The sequence below is a fragment of the Pseudomyrmex gracilis genome, unplaced genomic scaffold, assembly GCF_002006095.1.
Source record: "Pseudomyrmex gracilis isolate BER0280 unplaced genomic scaffold, ASM200609v1 scaffold_236, whole genome shotgun sequence".
Classification (NCBI taxonomy): Eukaryota; Metazoa; Arthropoda; class Insecta; order Hymenoptera; family Formicidae; genus Pseudomyrmex; species Pseudomyrmex gracilis.
Window position 1 is genome coordinate 13,383 of NW_018020820.1, and position 15,545 is coordinate 28,927.

Here is a 15,545-nt window from a genome sequence, read left to right on the forward strand (position 1 = left end):
TAGTACTAATAATAATCATAATAACAATAATAATAATAATAATAATAAAAATGATGATGACAATGACGATGACAACAATGACAATGACAATGATTGTTATTATTATTATTATTATTATTATTGTTGTTAATATTGCAATAGCAGTACTCAGATCGTAATATGATTATAAAAAATATTCTCTAATTTAATAGAGAGCTCAAAGCTAAATCTATACTTTAGTGATGATATAGAGATAATTATTTTATTAATTAATTTATTAATTAGTTAATAATAATAATAATATCTAGATGTGTGTGTAAAAACGTGTATACGTGTATAAGATCAATGATTAAAAATCTACAACGTGCCAATCCTATATGAGACAAAAATATCTAAACGAAGTAAATCGGTCTCTCTTCTCGCGTGACGAATGTGTGTGAAACTTCGCCTTCTGCTTGATTTCTTTTTTTTTTATTTTTTTTTTTTTTTTATTTTTTAATATTATACAAAATAATGCAGCGTGAGTGACGAGTGTTGATCAGCTGACGAGTTTTATTTTTTTTCTTTTTTTCAATGTTTGGATTAACAGTTCGCTGATGTCGCGCGAATGTCTCTTTATACGAAAGTAAACTCAGATCTGAAGAAAAATTGGACTCTGCGCGATCGCCCTCTCGGGATACTGATGAAATAATACTATGACGTAATACTAAAATCGCGTACAACCGCTCTCTCTCTCTCTCTCTCTCTCTCTCGCTCTCTCTCGCTCTCTCTCTCTCTTTCGCTCTCGCGAAACGTTGGACGGACACACTGGTATTTGCTTCGCGGTGCACAGTGATTTCTCGATTCGATTAAAAAAAGGGAAAGAAAAGCCGAGCACGATGGCTTATATAAATACGCTTACAAGTACATTTCTCTTGTCTATCTATATGTAATGGTACACACAATGATTTGCTCGCTGATGTAATTTTTTTTTTTTTTTATCGATTGCTACGTCACTTTCGATGAAAAATATGCTGTAATTCTTCACATTAACCTAGTGTCAATATTTTGCACGCTCTTGCGAGTGGTGATTTTATGTCTCGTAGAAAAGGTAGAAAAAACGAAGGGCGATTTGATTGAGACGTGACGACACGTGTGAAAGTCACGTGTTCGATCTTGTTTTTTTTTTTTTCGACCCACTGTGCGACGTCGACGAGCCGCGTTCCGTTCGAGGGAGAAAGAATGTTGTTTGAAAATTACGTACTTATCGAAATGTTTGTTTGAAACGAGGGTGGTCGTGTTTTGATGCACACACGAGACAGAATTGTTCCGTATTGCCTGCGATTTAATTAATTGATTTGTACGCGTCGCATTTATATAAATATACACATATTTGTTATTATTTTGTGAATGTCGTTGCGACAAAAACCGATGTCAATAATGCTCTCTGCTGTGGTCACACTCGTACGGGTTCATTATTATATGTAATATAATAATATAGAATAATTTTTTCTTGTTTCTCTCGCGCGCGTACACATGTATACATATATACAATATATAATGTATATGTACTATATGCGTTTATATACATGTATATTTTATACATGCGTGTACGTTAGCAGCGAAGCTTGAAAATGACGAAATCATACATTTAACAGCGGATGTTTTCTGTACAATTGCAATCGCGTGTCAAATAAACGGGGGAATATAAGTAAAAAAAACTTGAAATTTCTCCAAATTAAATAAAATATCAATTTACTGGGCCCGAAAGAACTTATCTCTATTGTAAATTAAAATGTGCCAAAATTTCCACATAAAAAAGTTAACGTGGAGTTGGACAATGTAATAAATATCACAAATTTAAATTTTGCGACTTTCTTTGAAACTTTCGCGACAATTTTCTTTTGCATGTTAAATAATAAATACAATAAATATATAAGACAATATATTATACACATATATATAAATTACAAAACTCTATTCTATCAATACTTTAACATACTGTTTGCTTAGACTTTCTTTTTGTAAATTTAGTCGCCTGTTATGTATTAAAGAAAGCCTCATTTCAATAAGTTATTATCAGATCTTTATAATAGAATACTGTTTCGTTACTTTACACTGTGTGTGTTAACAATACAACATGTAAAAAACTATTTATGTCAAAATGTTCGTTATTTGCCACTACATTGTGCAGAAACATTCAATGTTAAAAACGATTGAAAAAAATGATCATTTCAAGCCCCACTCTTTTTCTCAACGTATATATATGTACAAAGATCCCGACATTAACGCCGTTTTTTTTTAATATTGTTAGCAATATTTTTCAACATTTAATACTCTTCAATATCTACCTACTGACATTAAGCTCATTCGTCACGTTTGTAAAGCTTTGCTTTGAATCTCATGAGTCAAAATCAAAATATATATATATATAATATTTTTACACTGCGGAAAAAATAACAACACCATCGACAAAAATATTTATGATCGTGAGAGAACGGCGTTGCTATCGGGAGGAATATTCAATTATAAGGCTCCTTCGATAACAACTAATGCTAAAAATACTCCGCGGACTGCTGCGAGCTGTTTTTGAAATCTCATGAGAACGTTCCGTAGGTCTCCGCCACAAATGAAAGAAAGAAGATTGGAGGGAATAAAAATGATTTCCTCGGAAAAACAACTTTAAACAGAAAATAGACTAAGAAAAACGGAGAGAAAGAAGAAAAGAAAAAGATTGAGAAACAAAAATTGTAAAAGGACATTGTAAAAAAAAAAAAAAAAATAAAATAAACAAAGACATGATTACAGGTGGAGATGTGAGAACTGCAAGATAAAATAAAATAAAGATAACTAGGATAAATAGAAAGAAAGAAGATAAAGAGTAGAAATATAGAGGAATGCTAAATTTTTTTGTGTACGTGCTTAACTATCCTACGTACGTAGAGACTAAATCTATTTTTGGCAATGTTGTTTAGGTATACGACACGTTATTTAAATATTACGGTACCATGAGTAGATGCACTGGCCATAGTATTATGCGCTAACACCCGTTCCTTTGACGTATTTATCTGTACAAATCTGGCAGAATGGCGGAGACCCCGGTCGCGGCTCTGCTCCTTTCGCCTACTTTACACGAAGACGTACCCGGGGATTGAAAAGGGAAAAGTTAAAACCCTACACAGTGCCCCGGCAAAGAAAGAGAACGGTTGAGATATTGTCCACACCGAGTAATTCTCAATTACTTAAAACATAGCCTCTGTATGTTGTGAAAATGTGTTTTCACATACGCCTCGCACACGCGTACCTTGACAATCATAAAACTAAATAAAATTTTTGTTAACAAAAAAATCTTTCTATTTTTTACTTCTGTAAAACGAATAATAAATTTTTGCTTATTATAAAAATACATGATTTATAAATATATATATTTATAAATATATATATATATGTCGTTTGTATAAATTAATATTTTCAAGATGTGATCGAAATTCGCGAATCAAAAAATATTGATATACATATGTAAAAGAAAAGTTCTCGAAAGCACTCTAAAAGGAGGTAGTTACATAAGAATCCCCTATTTAAAATAACAATTCATATCTCTCTCTCTCTCTCTCGTCCTGATCTTAAAACTAACTACGCAGCAGTGGTGGAGTCGTAAAATTCGTTACTTTTAACGTATCCGACGCGTATGAGTTAACGATTACCTAAGTATTTACTTTCTTAAGTTCTCACATGTATCTCGTTCATCGTCGAGATAGATACGGGATAGGGGGTGGGTGGGAGGGGGGAAGAAGAGAGAGCGTAACTGAGTATCCGCGTGATAACGGCGACGGCGGCGACGACGACAAAGACGATTATTTACGTCTCGCCGTGTTTCCTTATTGCTTTCGGAGATTATTCTTTAGCCTAGAATAATTGTGTGCGAGTACGATCTGAGATTAAGTACACGTTTTCTAACGGGGGGAAGGGGGAGAAGTAGAGAGATAAAAATTTAGAAATATTAATTCTCGCACACACACACACACAAGTTCAAGCGCGTAGTTTAATAATATCTACAAGGTCTCTAATGTAAGGCTCCGGGAGTGTCTCCTCCGAGTAACGTGGAGGAGGCACGCTCTTCTGGTGTAATAGTTGCTAGCAGTTTGCTTTTTTTTTTTTTTTATTCAGGCCCCAAAGTGTCACCTATTGCGCGCCAATCTTTCTACATCCCTTATTGTCAATCGCTCAAATTTGTCGCCACTGGACGAACTTGTTAAAATGTTGCGTACAAAATGTAGGATTTGTTTTTTTTTTTTTTTTTTTTTTTTCACGCACAGTATCATCAATCGTGTATCACATTTTTTTTCGCGTAACACAAATATTCCTACAAACATAGCTTCTCGATAATCGCCGCAGTTATCTTGTGAAGCGAGAAAACAATTATATACGGCTAAACTTGTCACGCGCTTCATTTGATTTCAAATTGATTTTGCCGAGTATAGTTTCATTGTTGAGAACCAAAAGAAGAGCATGCGATATATCTTACGTATATGTGCGCTATTGATTAAAACCGATTCGTACGGCAACACTTGTTTGTTTTGACCCGAATTGCGATAATTTCAGACGTATATTTTTTCATATCTAACGTCATAATCCAATAATAACTGTAGATAACAACTATCGAGAAATCTTAAGCAAAAATTGTAAGATAATTCAATTAGTATTTTATTGTTTCAATGATATTTCAATCGGTTTTTAATTGTCAATTATTTAAAAACTTTGTTTATTCGAGTTTGACTCAAGATGTTGAAAGAAAAAAAAAAAAAAAAACACTGAAGTGCTTTAAGTGAAACACGTTTTTTAAATCAATTCATCAAATGTATGAATCAGTCATAATTGAGACAACTGGAATCAATCATGAGATTGATTGTCAAGTTTATTCATGATTACATTAGACTAATGTTCGAAAAAAATTGTGCTTGAAATATTCATTATTTAAACAGTGCGTTGTTAAAATAAATAATCCAACATTTTTACTACGCAACGTATAAAAAGTTTTAAAGGACCTTAAAATTTGGAGCGTAATACGGTTGAATGTCGAAAGCCAAAACGACGTTGCAGGTACGCCATTGGAGGAGCCGTTGCCGTTGTCGTTCATCTTCGAAATCGTTTGTTTTGAAATCGAGAGAGCAACGACGACGGGCCACTCCGAATGGTAGATCACGGATGGATCCGCGGCACGTCTATGTACAACGGGCGAGCATACAAAATTTTGTATAAAAATATTTTCTCGTGTTTTTTTCTTTCACGTGTGCTTATCAGTGTCATTCGTGTGTGGTAATGTGTATGTACACGTGTATCTCTCTCTCTCTTTCTCTCTTTTGCGTGTATGCACGTGTAAGTGTGTGTGTGTATATATATGTACATTCTTGAATAATTAATACTGCGAAATTAATATCATCTCGTTCCATCGTGCGGGATGCGCCGCGGCGCGAGCTTTTGACAGCTCTCTTCTAAAACGGAACGTTTCGCGTCCCTCGGTTTGTGAATGACGTTTCTCGGGAAAAGTGCTGAGAGAATTCGCTTGCGGAAGAACACACGTGTGTTCTTCCGGTTGATCTATCCAGAGTGAGAACGTCACCGAACGGACCGTCTAGAAAAGCCTTCATTAAGCATACCTAGGCGCGAAGTACGGCCGGATTTTTCTCAGTGCGTTTCCTCCGAAAGAGAAGTCGCTACCAAATTCAGGGGAACGTCGGAAATGTTCTCCTCGTCGCCCTCGTCTGCCTCTTCGGCGTCCACGGACATCTGTCGCTGCACACGATCTTCGGTTTTTACATGTTGCTGCAATTTCAAACAGAAGACATCGTGTTTGACAGTTGTGATTCGAAAGAGAAATCACGGAGTCGAAAAAGTTTTGAACAATTGAGATAATTTCAAAACCGGATTTTTTTTGTTTTTGTAGTTTGATACAAACACACAAAAGAGTTTTTTATCCAGATACTCGCATGTGTCGAAAAGTGACTTTACCTGGAGCAAGTAACTAGGCAAGGATGGTATTGAGTAAGCGGCAGGTGGAGGCGGATGAGTATGCGCATTAGTTATGTGCGTGGGTCTCAAAGCTGCCATCATTAGATGAGGCTGAATTTGTCGTCGAAGAGCCGCCAGCATGTCCGCGCTGTCGGCATCCAATTCTCCTGTCGTTGACTGAGACGATAAGACCGCGTCTCCTTTTTCTGAAAACGTTATCTGATCTTCAGAACGCGAATCATTTTCACATTGTAGGAAAAAAATCAAACTTTTACTTCTTATATTTCTAAAATTATTAATCGAAATAATCTGAACAAAAAGTAGAATAAAAATTAGAACTTATTGAACCTTTCTTACTTCTGTGCCTTGTTGGCTTCTCGCCTTTGGGTCTACGTCTGCGCGTATGTATAGTGTCCCTTCTCATGGTGACGGGACGATTAATGCCGTGAAGTTTATAATACAGACCGCAGGCATTGCACACCATCTCGCCTTTGACGTTTCGTCTCCAAATTGTTGTTGTCATGGTGCCGCAATTTGAACATGTCATGTCGATCCTCTTGTTGCTGCTTTGTTGATCGAGCTGTTGCTTCTGATCGTCCATCTGAACAGAATCAATCAGTAATATTGCGCATGCAACTTAGAACATAATATTTGTTTTGTTTTTACAACATTATTTTATACAACAAATCAAAATTGCAACTACAATTGCACGAAGATTACCTTAATCTTTATTTTATTCGACCATGTCGTAAAGTCATGCGCTTGCTCGTCGTCGGTATTCTCATGATGGTAATTCGTGACAACATCCGGACTCGTTGGAGCCTTACTGGGATAACTCTGCTTTCTACGGCCTTTTGTCGTTGATGCCATTTCCTTGCGACCGATACTCGCGGGGCTAGATGGATTGCTGTCCATTGAGACATTCTGCGCAGTCAAGTACAAACGTAATATACCAAAATAAGTGTGAAGTACTTAGCGCGAAATAAAACTCTATGACGCAAAGGCCTCTTATTCACATTGTTGTTAATTGACATCATGTTAAGTATTTGTCATTCGTCAATAATATTATTTATTGTTCGTTGTTAAAAACTAAACTAAAAAAGCAATGTCTAAAAGCTTATTATGCAATACTGATATCTCTGATGACGTGTAACATTTTTGCGGGAAAAAAACTTTTCCGTATTCATAAATTTGCCTAGCTCGGAATCCGCAGGATTCTACCTGAAGTGAATATACTTTGAATAGACCTAAAGGGATTTACTGATCGACCGATGGCCCAACGATAGCCTGAGCTTCTCCCACCATCGTACCCAAGGGTCTTTTCTTTCTATTTCATTGAATGTATAGACGTCCGCATTTGGCATTTCGAAGAAATATTTTTGTCTGTTCCCGGGATACAAAACATTTCTGGTGCGCGCGTAAGAATCACAGAAATCTTCCACAAAATGACACACATTGCAGATATTTCACTCACACAGATATTTCACAGAGTTTTTCACCAAGCTCTATCAAAAGCCAGTTTTTTTTTCTTTACTCACCTTATTCTCCAACGATGGTATGTTCGTGCGATTACCATGCATAGAAAAATCGCTCAAGGTGTGCTCATTGGTCGTCCCTTGAGTGTCCCTGTAGAATCTGATTTGGGGAGATATCCTATCTGAATCGACCGTAGTAATGCCGATCTGCCTATTGTTGATGAGAGAGCGTAACAGATTGGTCGCTTCACCGGCGAATCCATTGTTCATTTTATCACCGTTCGTTCTTGTGATTTCCAGGCTACTATTACTGCTTGTTTGATAAACGAATGCACATTAAAATTACTTTTTTTATTCTTTAAGTAAGTGTAATTTTATCGCAACAATGTATAAAATTATAACGTGCGTACACAAAATTTAAAATATATGCGTAATATGTTTTCTTATTTAAAATGTAACAATTCTTTCTTTATCTCTTACAATTAAGATGTCTTATCTAATATTATATTTAATATGTCTTATCGAATCTATCCACTTATTTATCTATCAATCAATATCTTCTATTTATTTCGAAGTGTTCTGAACACTTGAAGATATATTTGTAGAGATTAAATAGCGACACATACCGATAAGAAATATCTAACAAATAAAAAACTGTGATTTAAACAGTAATATACAAATTAATTTAACAGAATTTCAATTAATTCAACAGAAACAACTTCACATCTTTATAATAGATTCACAAATTGTACATTTATGCAAAATATACAAAACAAGTAACTCACGTATTTTTCAGCTTTTATCGCCACAATCTAATTAAATTTGGCTCACTTACTTGGCTAGAGCTTGCCACAGCTTTGTCGTTTCCTGATCAATGTTGGTATCCGAACAATTACTTTCCGGAGTGTCCATTCTGTTGACTGGACTGCAATTTCCCGTGTTGGACTTGGAGCCGTCGTAACTGTTCTCTAGTTTAATTTTCTTATTGACGGTCATGTCGTAACCGTTCTCCTCGCCCTCGATCTCCTGATCGTCGCGATCCTCAATTTCCAATCGCTCAGGATCCGTACTGTTGGAACACGTATCGTCCTCCGGCTCGCACTTAATATTATCATGCTCCGTCATGTCGCTGTTTTGCATCTCTAGGTGAAGCGTTTGAGTCTGAGGTATTATATTTTGATTAATGCTGGCGGGCTCGGAGTTGAGTTCCTCATTGAACAGTATTCTGTCCAATTTGCGGATCGATTGCATGACACTATCGTCACCCGTTTTGGCAGTGGAGAAAGACTCTCTCTGAAAGAAAAACAAGTTTTTTAATATTATCTCTGAACGTTGTCGTTTTTTGTTTTACTTAAATACACAATTTAATTTCAATATAGAAGAGACTCCAAAGCGTGTGTTTCTCCTTTACAGTAAAGATTAGCTTCAAAGTTTGCAAAAACATAAATAATTTATTACTGTATTAATTTACCTCATTAGAAGACGCAAGTTGCTTGGCACGATTCAGGTACTCTTTAAGTACAGTGTCAGCGTTTTGTGACGCTTTACGAAAATTGTGCAGCTCGTCCAACTTGTGTACACACCGGTGACAGATAATTGGCGGCAAGGAATCGCCATGTTTTACCTATCAAAAAAACATATACATACATCATCACATAATGAAATGATTCTTGCAAAATAATATCTTATTGTATTTTTCAGAAAAAGTGTATTCAAACTACAAGATTAATTTCTTTCAGATTAATTTCTACATTTAGATTTTTTTCTCTTTATCACTTAAATTTAAAATATAAAAAAACAAAAGAAATTGGTTAAAATTAAATTGAAACTAAAAATAATCAAATAAACTGAAATTCTATCGATTTCTGACGCGCAAACCCTTAGCGACAATTGCGAAATGTTCTACTGCAAATGATGAGAGAACAAGTGATTAACGCGAACATAAACAACAGTCCAGAGAAAAAACAGCTCAATGGAGGACAATGACTTCCGTGCGCAGCGCACATTTTCAACCTGTGCTCTCGTGAAAAATTTTCAGATTGAAAACAAAAATCTCGTATATGATACAAAAGAGGATAAAAGTTTTGCATAAAAAACTGGCGCGGGCATGTGCAAGCGAGACAATGCAAATGCGTAGGTACAGGTGAGAGCGTTCTTTTATCGAATCGCGCGAAGCCGCGCGTCCGGGTAAAATGAAAAAAAAAAAAAAGGACGTTAAAGGCGCCGGAAACGGTACAACGCGCGCAACGTGACAACAGATTTCGCGTGTGAAACATGATAACAGGCTACCCAAATAAGGAGCCAGTAGGCCCCCCTCCCTCTCTCTTTCCCTCGTATGACTCGCGTGACCGTAAAGTTTCTTCCACCTCTCGTTGCGCGCGGTGCTTATCACTGCCATTTTAAATGTTGCTGCTGCTGCTGCTCGTCGGTTTATCTCGCGGACACATCTCTTGCCAAACTTTCTCCCGTGGCACGCGCACATATACACGTTCGCGCTGACGCGATCCGACGACGGACGTGAGCGCGAGTGCGATCGCGAAAGAGAACGAGCGAGAAAGAAACGCAAGAGAGAAAGAGAGGAGAGGGAGAGAGAGAGAGAGAGAGAGAACCCGAGAGTGCTCGCGATAGAACGCGCGAGAGCGCCTCTAAACAGAAGAGAAAGAGAAAGAAACCAGAGGGAGAGAGGAGAAGAGAGAGAGAGAGAGAGAGAGAAAAAGAGAGAGAAGGAGCGAGAAAACGAATACGTGAATGATGCAGACAGAGAGATATGCAATGCGAGTCGGAGCGAGAGAAGTGTTGCACAGATGGTCGCGTCCGATAAAACGTGAATAATCTCGCAAATCGCGTCACTCACCGTGATTGACAGGCACGCGTGTATCTTCGCGGCGAAGTTACGCTCGGTGCCCTCATCCTCGAATATGGACAACTTGCCACCATCCTGGGATAAACAAAGGCGACACAGCTCGTAGAACTTCTGCGGTACGTCGAACATAATTGCGTGCTCCGGCTTGCCTGCGGCACTCGTAAAGCGCGAGTCATCAAGAGACGTGCTCTAATCGGCGGCCGACGCGCAAAGCGATCTTTCTCCACTGCCACTGTTTTTTCGCGTTTTCACGGGGTCGTGAGGGATGGGTTTTATGCGCGGATCACTTATCACAGACACCGCCGCTCATTGTCAGCGGCACAAGTATACGCACTGCTGCCATGCATCACGCGGCACAAAGACGTCCAGCCCCCTTAGCTCGAACGAAACCGCACACATACGTCCAACACCGGGATTACGACGATTAGAGAGAAACCCCGGGATCGCGGGCAAAGTGGAATCGGATAACGTTTCGGTGCGATCGCGGCGACCTCGCGCGGACAAAACGCCGAGTTCGATGATTCGCGCAGGGTCGCAAATGGCGAAAAATTCCCTCGGTGTCGCGCGCGCGCTGTGTGGACGAGACAGAAAAATAGGGATTCTCGAGGAGAGACACTCCACTTTTCCGCGAATGTAGTCGGACTGCGCTCTATCTATAGGGAGTATACGCGCTTACGTCGATAGAGCGAGCACTCGTCGCCTCCGGTTGGATGGTGCGGATATTTCCACGCGCGTCCCATCTACGTAGACGCTCTCGTGCGTCGCGACTGCGCATAAAAAGGGAGCAAACTCAAATTTTTATCGTTTATCTATCTTCGATATTCGGCGCACTACTCTCGTTGTACTACTACTTACTTTCTTAATTTATTTGTTTGTAAATCCCATGAATGATGTAAATCCATTTTTTTACATACACCCGTTGAATATTTTAAACACGTACGTAACTCTTGTATGTTGAACAAACAGTTTTTTATTCATTCGTTGTAATTTCAAGTTTTTTTATTTTCTTGTTGCAGTTACGAGAGAAGTCGTTCGCTCTGCGTGCAGGTACGATTATCTATAAATACTTTGTCTATAATCCACACGTCTCAATCAGAATTAATTAGACTGATAGATTGGCGTTCCACATTCCAGTGAATTGTCTCTCTTCTGTTTTTTTTTTTTTGTTTTTTATTATTACCTCGCTTGTTGCACTACTACTAGCTGCGTGCGATGAGCACCTGTGCCACTAGACGAGAAGAAATGGAGTCGACTCTTCTTCTGCACACACAAATCGCCGCGATGCGTGTCCAAGCAAGCGGCGAGATGTGTATGTACGCGAGAAGCGGCGGCGGCACTTTCATTGTTCTCCGACGTTTCTCGGCGCGAAGAGGTGCGGAGCGATTCTGCGCGCGTTCACCACATCGTCGTCATCATCTCATCGGGAGTGATTCAAATATTCCGGGAAGTAAGTGCGTGTGATTTGTTTTAAGAATTACGAGAGTGATAAGCATTCTCGGCGAGAGCTCTCGCGAATGCTGCGCGCGCGGAGAATTTGCATGTCCGAGTGATAAAAAAAATGGAAGACTTCTACGCGCAAAACGCGTAGTTTTTTTATCTACATTCTTTTCCTGATTAGAAGAAAGACAAGAGATCTCGGTCTCCGTTAACGTTTCGGACGTGCAAATTGTTGAAACAGGATTTTGCGTAAACTCGCTTGCGGAGCGAAGTATATAATATTTCGACAAAAGAGAATCTGTAGACAATTGTTGATTAGTTGACTCTTTTTGAAGCTAAAAATAAAAAAAATATAAATATAAATGAATATACGGAAAATATGTAAATGCGTTACTTGAGTATGAAGAGTGCAATAATAATGTACAGCTGAGCTAAATAATATAGTCGGAAAAAAACTCACTCGAGTTTTATTAGAGATTATAGTAGTTTTTTTTATTTTACACTTATATGTACGAGAATGAAAGTCGCACGTGAGATATGCGAGCCGTCGTGTATCACTCGCTCAACGAAACACGCTTCGTATAACAATTCACCTTACCACCTGTGTGCGCGCAAGATTCTCCTCGACACGAGTCGAGTAAGAAAGAAGTCAGGAAGGAAAATTGCTCAACAATTGCCGCGCAAATATCGCAAGTATCTTTGCCGAATGCGGTCAAAAATTACCAGGGCGAAAGAGAACGAATGGATTCCTCTGCATTAGCATACGCGCAAGGACGAAACAATGCACATTTCGCCACAGCAGCGAGCATAAAAAATCTCGCGCGCAGTTTCTTGCGCGCGTTTGCAAGTTGTTGTAAAATAGTACACCGGAATAAATAAATTTCGCAAACGCGCGTGCTCGCACGCGCAGTTGCGTGCTTATAAAAAAAAAAAGTTGGGAAATAGATGCTGAATACTTCCGCGCGATGAAAAAAACGTTTGATATTTTCGAGTCGCACGTTGGATTTTTTTTTTTTTTTTTTTTTAATCTAATGTGACTCGGTTGATATAAATTTTAAAAATAGATTTTCCGTCTCGACAAAAATATATTTCCATTACACCCGAATCCTAAGTTGAAAAGAAAAATTTCTCCAAACGTTAATTGTGTGTCAGTAATGACATTAGATCCATATAGATTTGCGTCGCGATGCCGCGCAATTAGCGTTAATTAGAGCTACCGAAAAAGAGACCGCGCTTCCTAGTTTCACACAATCCAATTGTTGTTGACGATAATCAGAATGAGGAGACGCTTTCATGCTCTGTTTCGGCGACTCGAGCGACTCACCGAGTTTCTACAGGATATGCCTTGGGAGATATTTTAATGGCGGAACCTGGACGCGCGAGTGTCCGTGTGTGTGCACGTTCACATCGGCTACGTGGTTGTGCGCAACACATGTTGCGAGCATTGTATTTCGCTCGAAATATGTTGAGAAGTTTTTACTTTTTGTCGACATTACAATACTTTCTCATTTCCAATAATCGCGTAGATTAAAGAGAATCTTCATCATTTCTCGCACATTGCCGCGGCAGATTTTTAATATAATTTGGTTAATTTTATACCGCACTTGTATAATCGATGGAATCACAAAAAAAAAAAAAACTCGTCGCAGGTGATGCCGTTCAAACAGTTGCCGATTTGGTTGTTCGTCCTCTTCTCGATCGGTTACGCGTATGCCGAGATCGGCAATTGGAATGCGTGCGGTGGACGATTGGAGCGCGCTTTGGACGCGCTTCACAGAGACTCCACTCGACGAAACAAGCTGGACGAGGAGGAGGCTAAGACGATGTATCAACAGGAACTTCGTTCAGCTCCTCTCGAAATGTCCGTCACCCGTATGGCTGTGAAGGTAACATTTTCTTTGATCCCGCTGTTCTTCTAAAAGAGATGTTTTTATTTCTCTTTATCTTATTTATTTATAATTAAAAAACTTACCAAATTTCTATTTACCTACTTTTCGCGCGATCTTCAAAGTGCTGTTCGCATCGTTTGCGTCCGATGTTGTTCGCTCAATAAAAATGTTCGAGAAAATTCGTGCCGTAAGAAGTAATAAGCAGTCGAGCGAGTAACGAGCGGATGACGCGCGCAACTTGGTTTTATTTCGCAGCTTCCGGAGAACACGAAAGAGCTCGGGGGTCACTGGGCACGGGTGGAACAGTGCGTGTACGATCCGAATCGCAGCTCTCTCAAAACGCGCGTTGTGTTCAACGATCTGTCGGTGTCCGGAATAGTGTCCCTAGCGCCCCGAGATCATCACGCTCCGATTCCCGCCGAGTCCTGCAGAATGACGCTGCGGCTGCGACGCGCGGGAATAAACTTTCTCACCAGCCCGATTGTTCGCGAACGCGGCCAGATGCGTATACGCACGGAGTCCAGCTTCCAGGAGCCCAGATTCGCGTCGATCTACGCGTACGGCTGTCGTCCCACTCGCCTTGACAAACAGATCAAGCGCCAGGACAAATGGCCGCCGTATCACTCGGTCAGTGACAAGGTGAGCTTGAATCGCGCGCTGACTCATTTCTGATCGAATATTGTCGAATTTTGATATTTACAAGTGTGTTTTTTGTTTTACCTTCTTTGTTATCTTTTTTTTTTTTTGTCTTTTGTCTATTTGCTTTGTTTCAGGTGATACCGACTCTGCCGATGCCAGAGAATGATAAGTACGACGCCGTGGAACCGAGACAGCTGGCGAATATCGCGGAAGAGGTGGACGTCGTCATACCGAACGAGAGCCGACATCCGCGTTACTCGCACTCTCCCGGGACCAACTTCGGCATATGGAGAAAGAACTCTTGGATCACCAAGATACCGTCGCGTCGGAAACGTTCGACGACGACCCGGTTCGCGCGCACCACAATGGTCATCACGCCCCAGGATTTCGCGAACGCTCTGGCAAACGGACGCAAACCGACGGAGAAATCCGTGAACTTTACCAGGATTTTAAACGCGACCGATCTCTGGAACGATGAGGATGAACGGTCGGAAAACGTGACGCGAGAGGTGAGGGAACTGATGGACGACGATCTCGATAATCTGTTTCCTGTGGACCTGGACGATCCGTTCAGAAGCTGGCAGTCGAAGGAGTATATCACAAGGGAAATGGAGGACGTGTTTCTGCAGGGCGCGAGCCACGCGTTGACCAGATACATCGAGCGTCAGTTACACCCGGCAATCAAGGAGATACTAATGCTGTCTATGGGATATACTATCAGTTACGGATAGAAACGAGAAACAAAAAAGAGAGAGTTTGTACATAAACAATTATGTTTTTTTCTTCAACGACAGACAAGTGGAAATCAGACTTGAAACTACCAGCTCGTCTCTGTTTCCTCTTGTTCCAAAAAATTGTAACTTTATATATATATATATATATATCTGCCGATAGAAAGATTCTTCAGATAGTGTGTAATAGTCGTATTTATTAGTTCAAAGTTTTTCTTTGAATATTTATATATAGATTTCGATTCGCATATAATTCCGTAGTATACATGATCTTAAATCATCTTCGTACGCATTTTATTTGATTAATCTCAAAAGTGTTTCCAGCGCTTGACACTTGTAATTACGTGTAAAAATAAATTATACATGTGTACATATATATAATATATATAAATATAAATTATTTTTTATCACATTGTAGTTATTTAAGAAAAGGAGTAAGTTAATCAAATAAATTAAAAGCGAATTGTTTCTCAACCTTTTTATCTTTTCTTATTTTCTTACATTACGGATACAAAGATTTATATTGACTCTGCATTTTAAGACA

The 15,545-nt window shown here is 39.3% G+C and overlaps 2 protein-coding genes across 4 annotated transcripts; one reads left to right on the forward strand and one right to left on the reverse strand.

Moving 5' to 3' along the window:
- Positions 1-4,104: 4,104 nt before the first annotated feature.
- Positions 4,105-10,693, reverse strand: LOC109859078 (transcription factor stalky-like). 2 transcript variants are annotated; one of them, XM_020436957.1, is made up of 8 exons: positions 10,297-10,693; positions 8,914-9,066; positions 8,278-8,735; positions 7,506-7,752; positions 6,688-6,891; positions 6,325-6,568; positions 5,968-6,173; positions 4,105-5,781 (listed from the first exon to the last, which is right to left on the reverse strand). In XM_020436957.1, the coding sequence occupies exons 1-8, from the start codon at positions 10,432-10,434 to the stop codon at positions 5,644-5,646; spliced, it is 1,788 nt and encodes a 595-aa protein (XP_020292546.1). In that variant the 5' UTR covers positions 10,435-10,693; the 3' UTR covers positions 4,105-5,643. The 2 variants fall into 2 exon arrangements, with proteins under 2 accessions (XP_020292546.1, XP_020292545.1); XM_020436956.1 differs by having other exon boundaries at positions 7,506-7,755.
- LOC109859079 lies at positions 10,357-15,371 on the forward strand. 2 transcript variants are annotated; one of them, XM_020436959.1, is made up of 6 exons: positions 10,357-10,421; positions 11,322-11,352; positions 11,509-11,752; positions 13,392-13,628; positions 13,887-14,270; positions 14,405-15,371. In XM_020436959.1, the coding sequence occupies exons 4-6, from the start codon at positions 13,395-13,397 to the stop codon at positions 14,999-15,001; spliced, it is 1,215 nt and encodes a 404-aa protein (XP_020292548.1). In that variant the 5' UTR covers positions 10,357-10,421; positions 11,322-11,352; positions 11,509-11,752; positions 13,392-13,394; the 3' UTR covers positions 15,002-15,371. The 2 variants fall into 2 exon arrangements, with proteins under 2 accessions (XP_020292548.1, XP_020292549.1); XM_020436960.1 differs by lacking the exon at positions 10,357-10,421 and adding an exon at positions 11,217-11,241.
- The last annotated feature ends 174 nt before the right edge of the window (positions 15,372-15,545 follow it).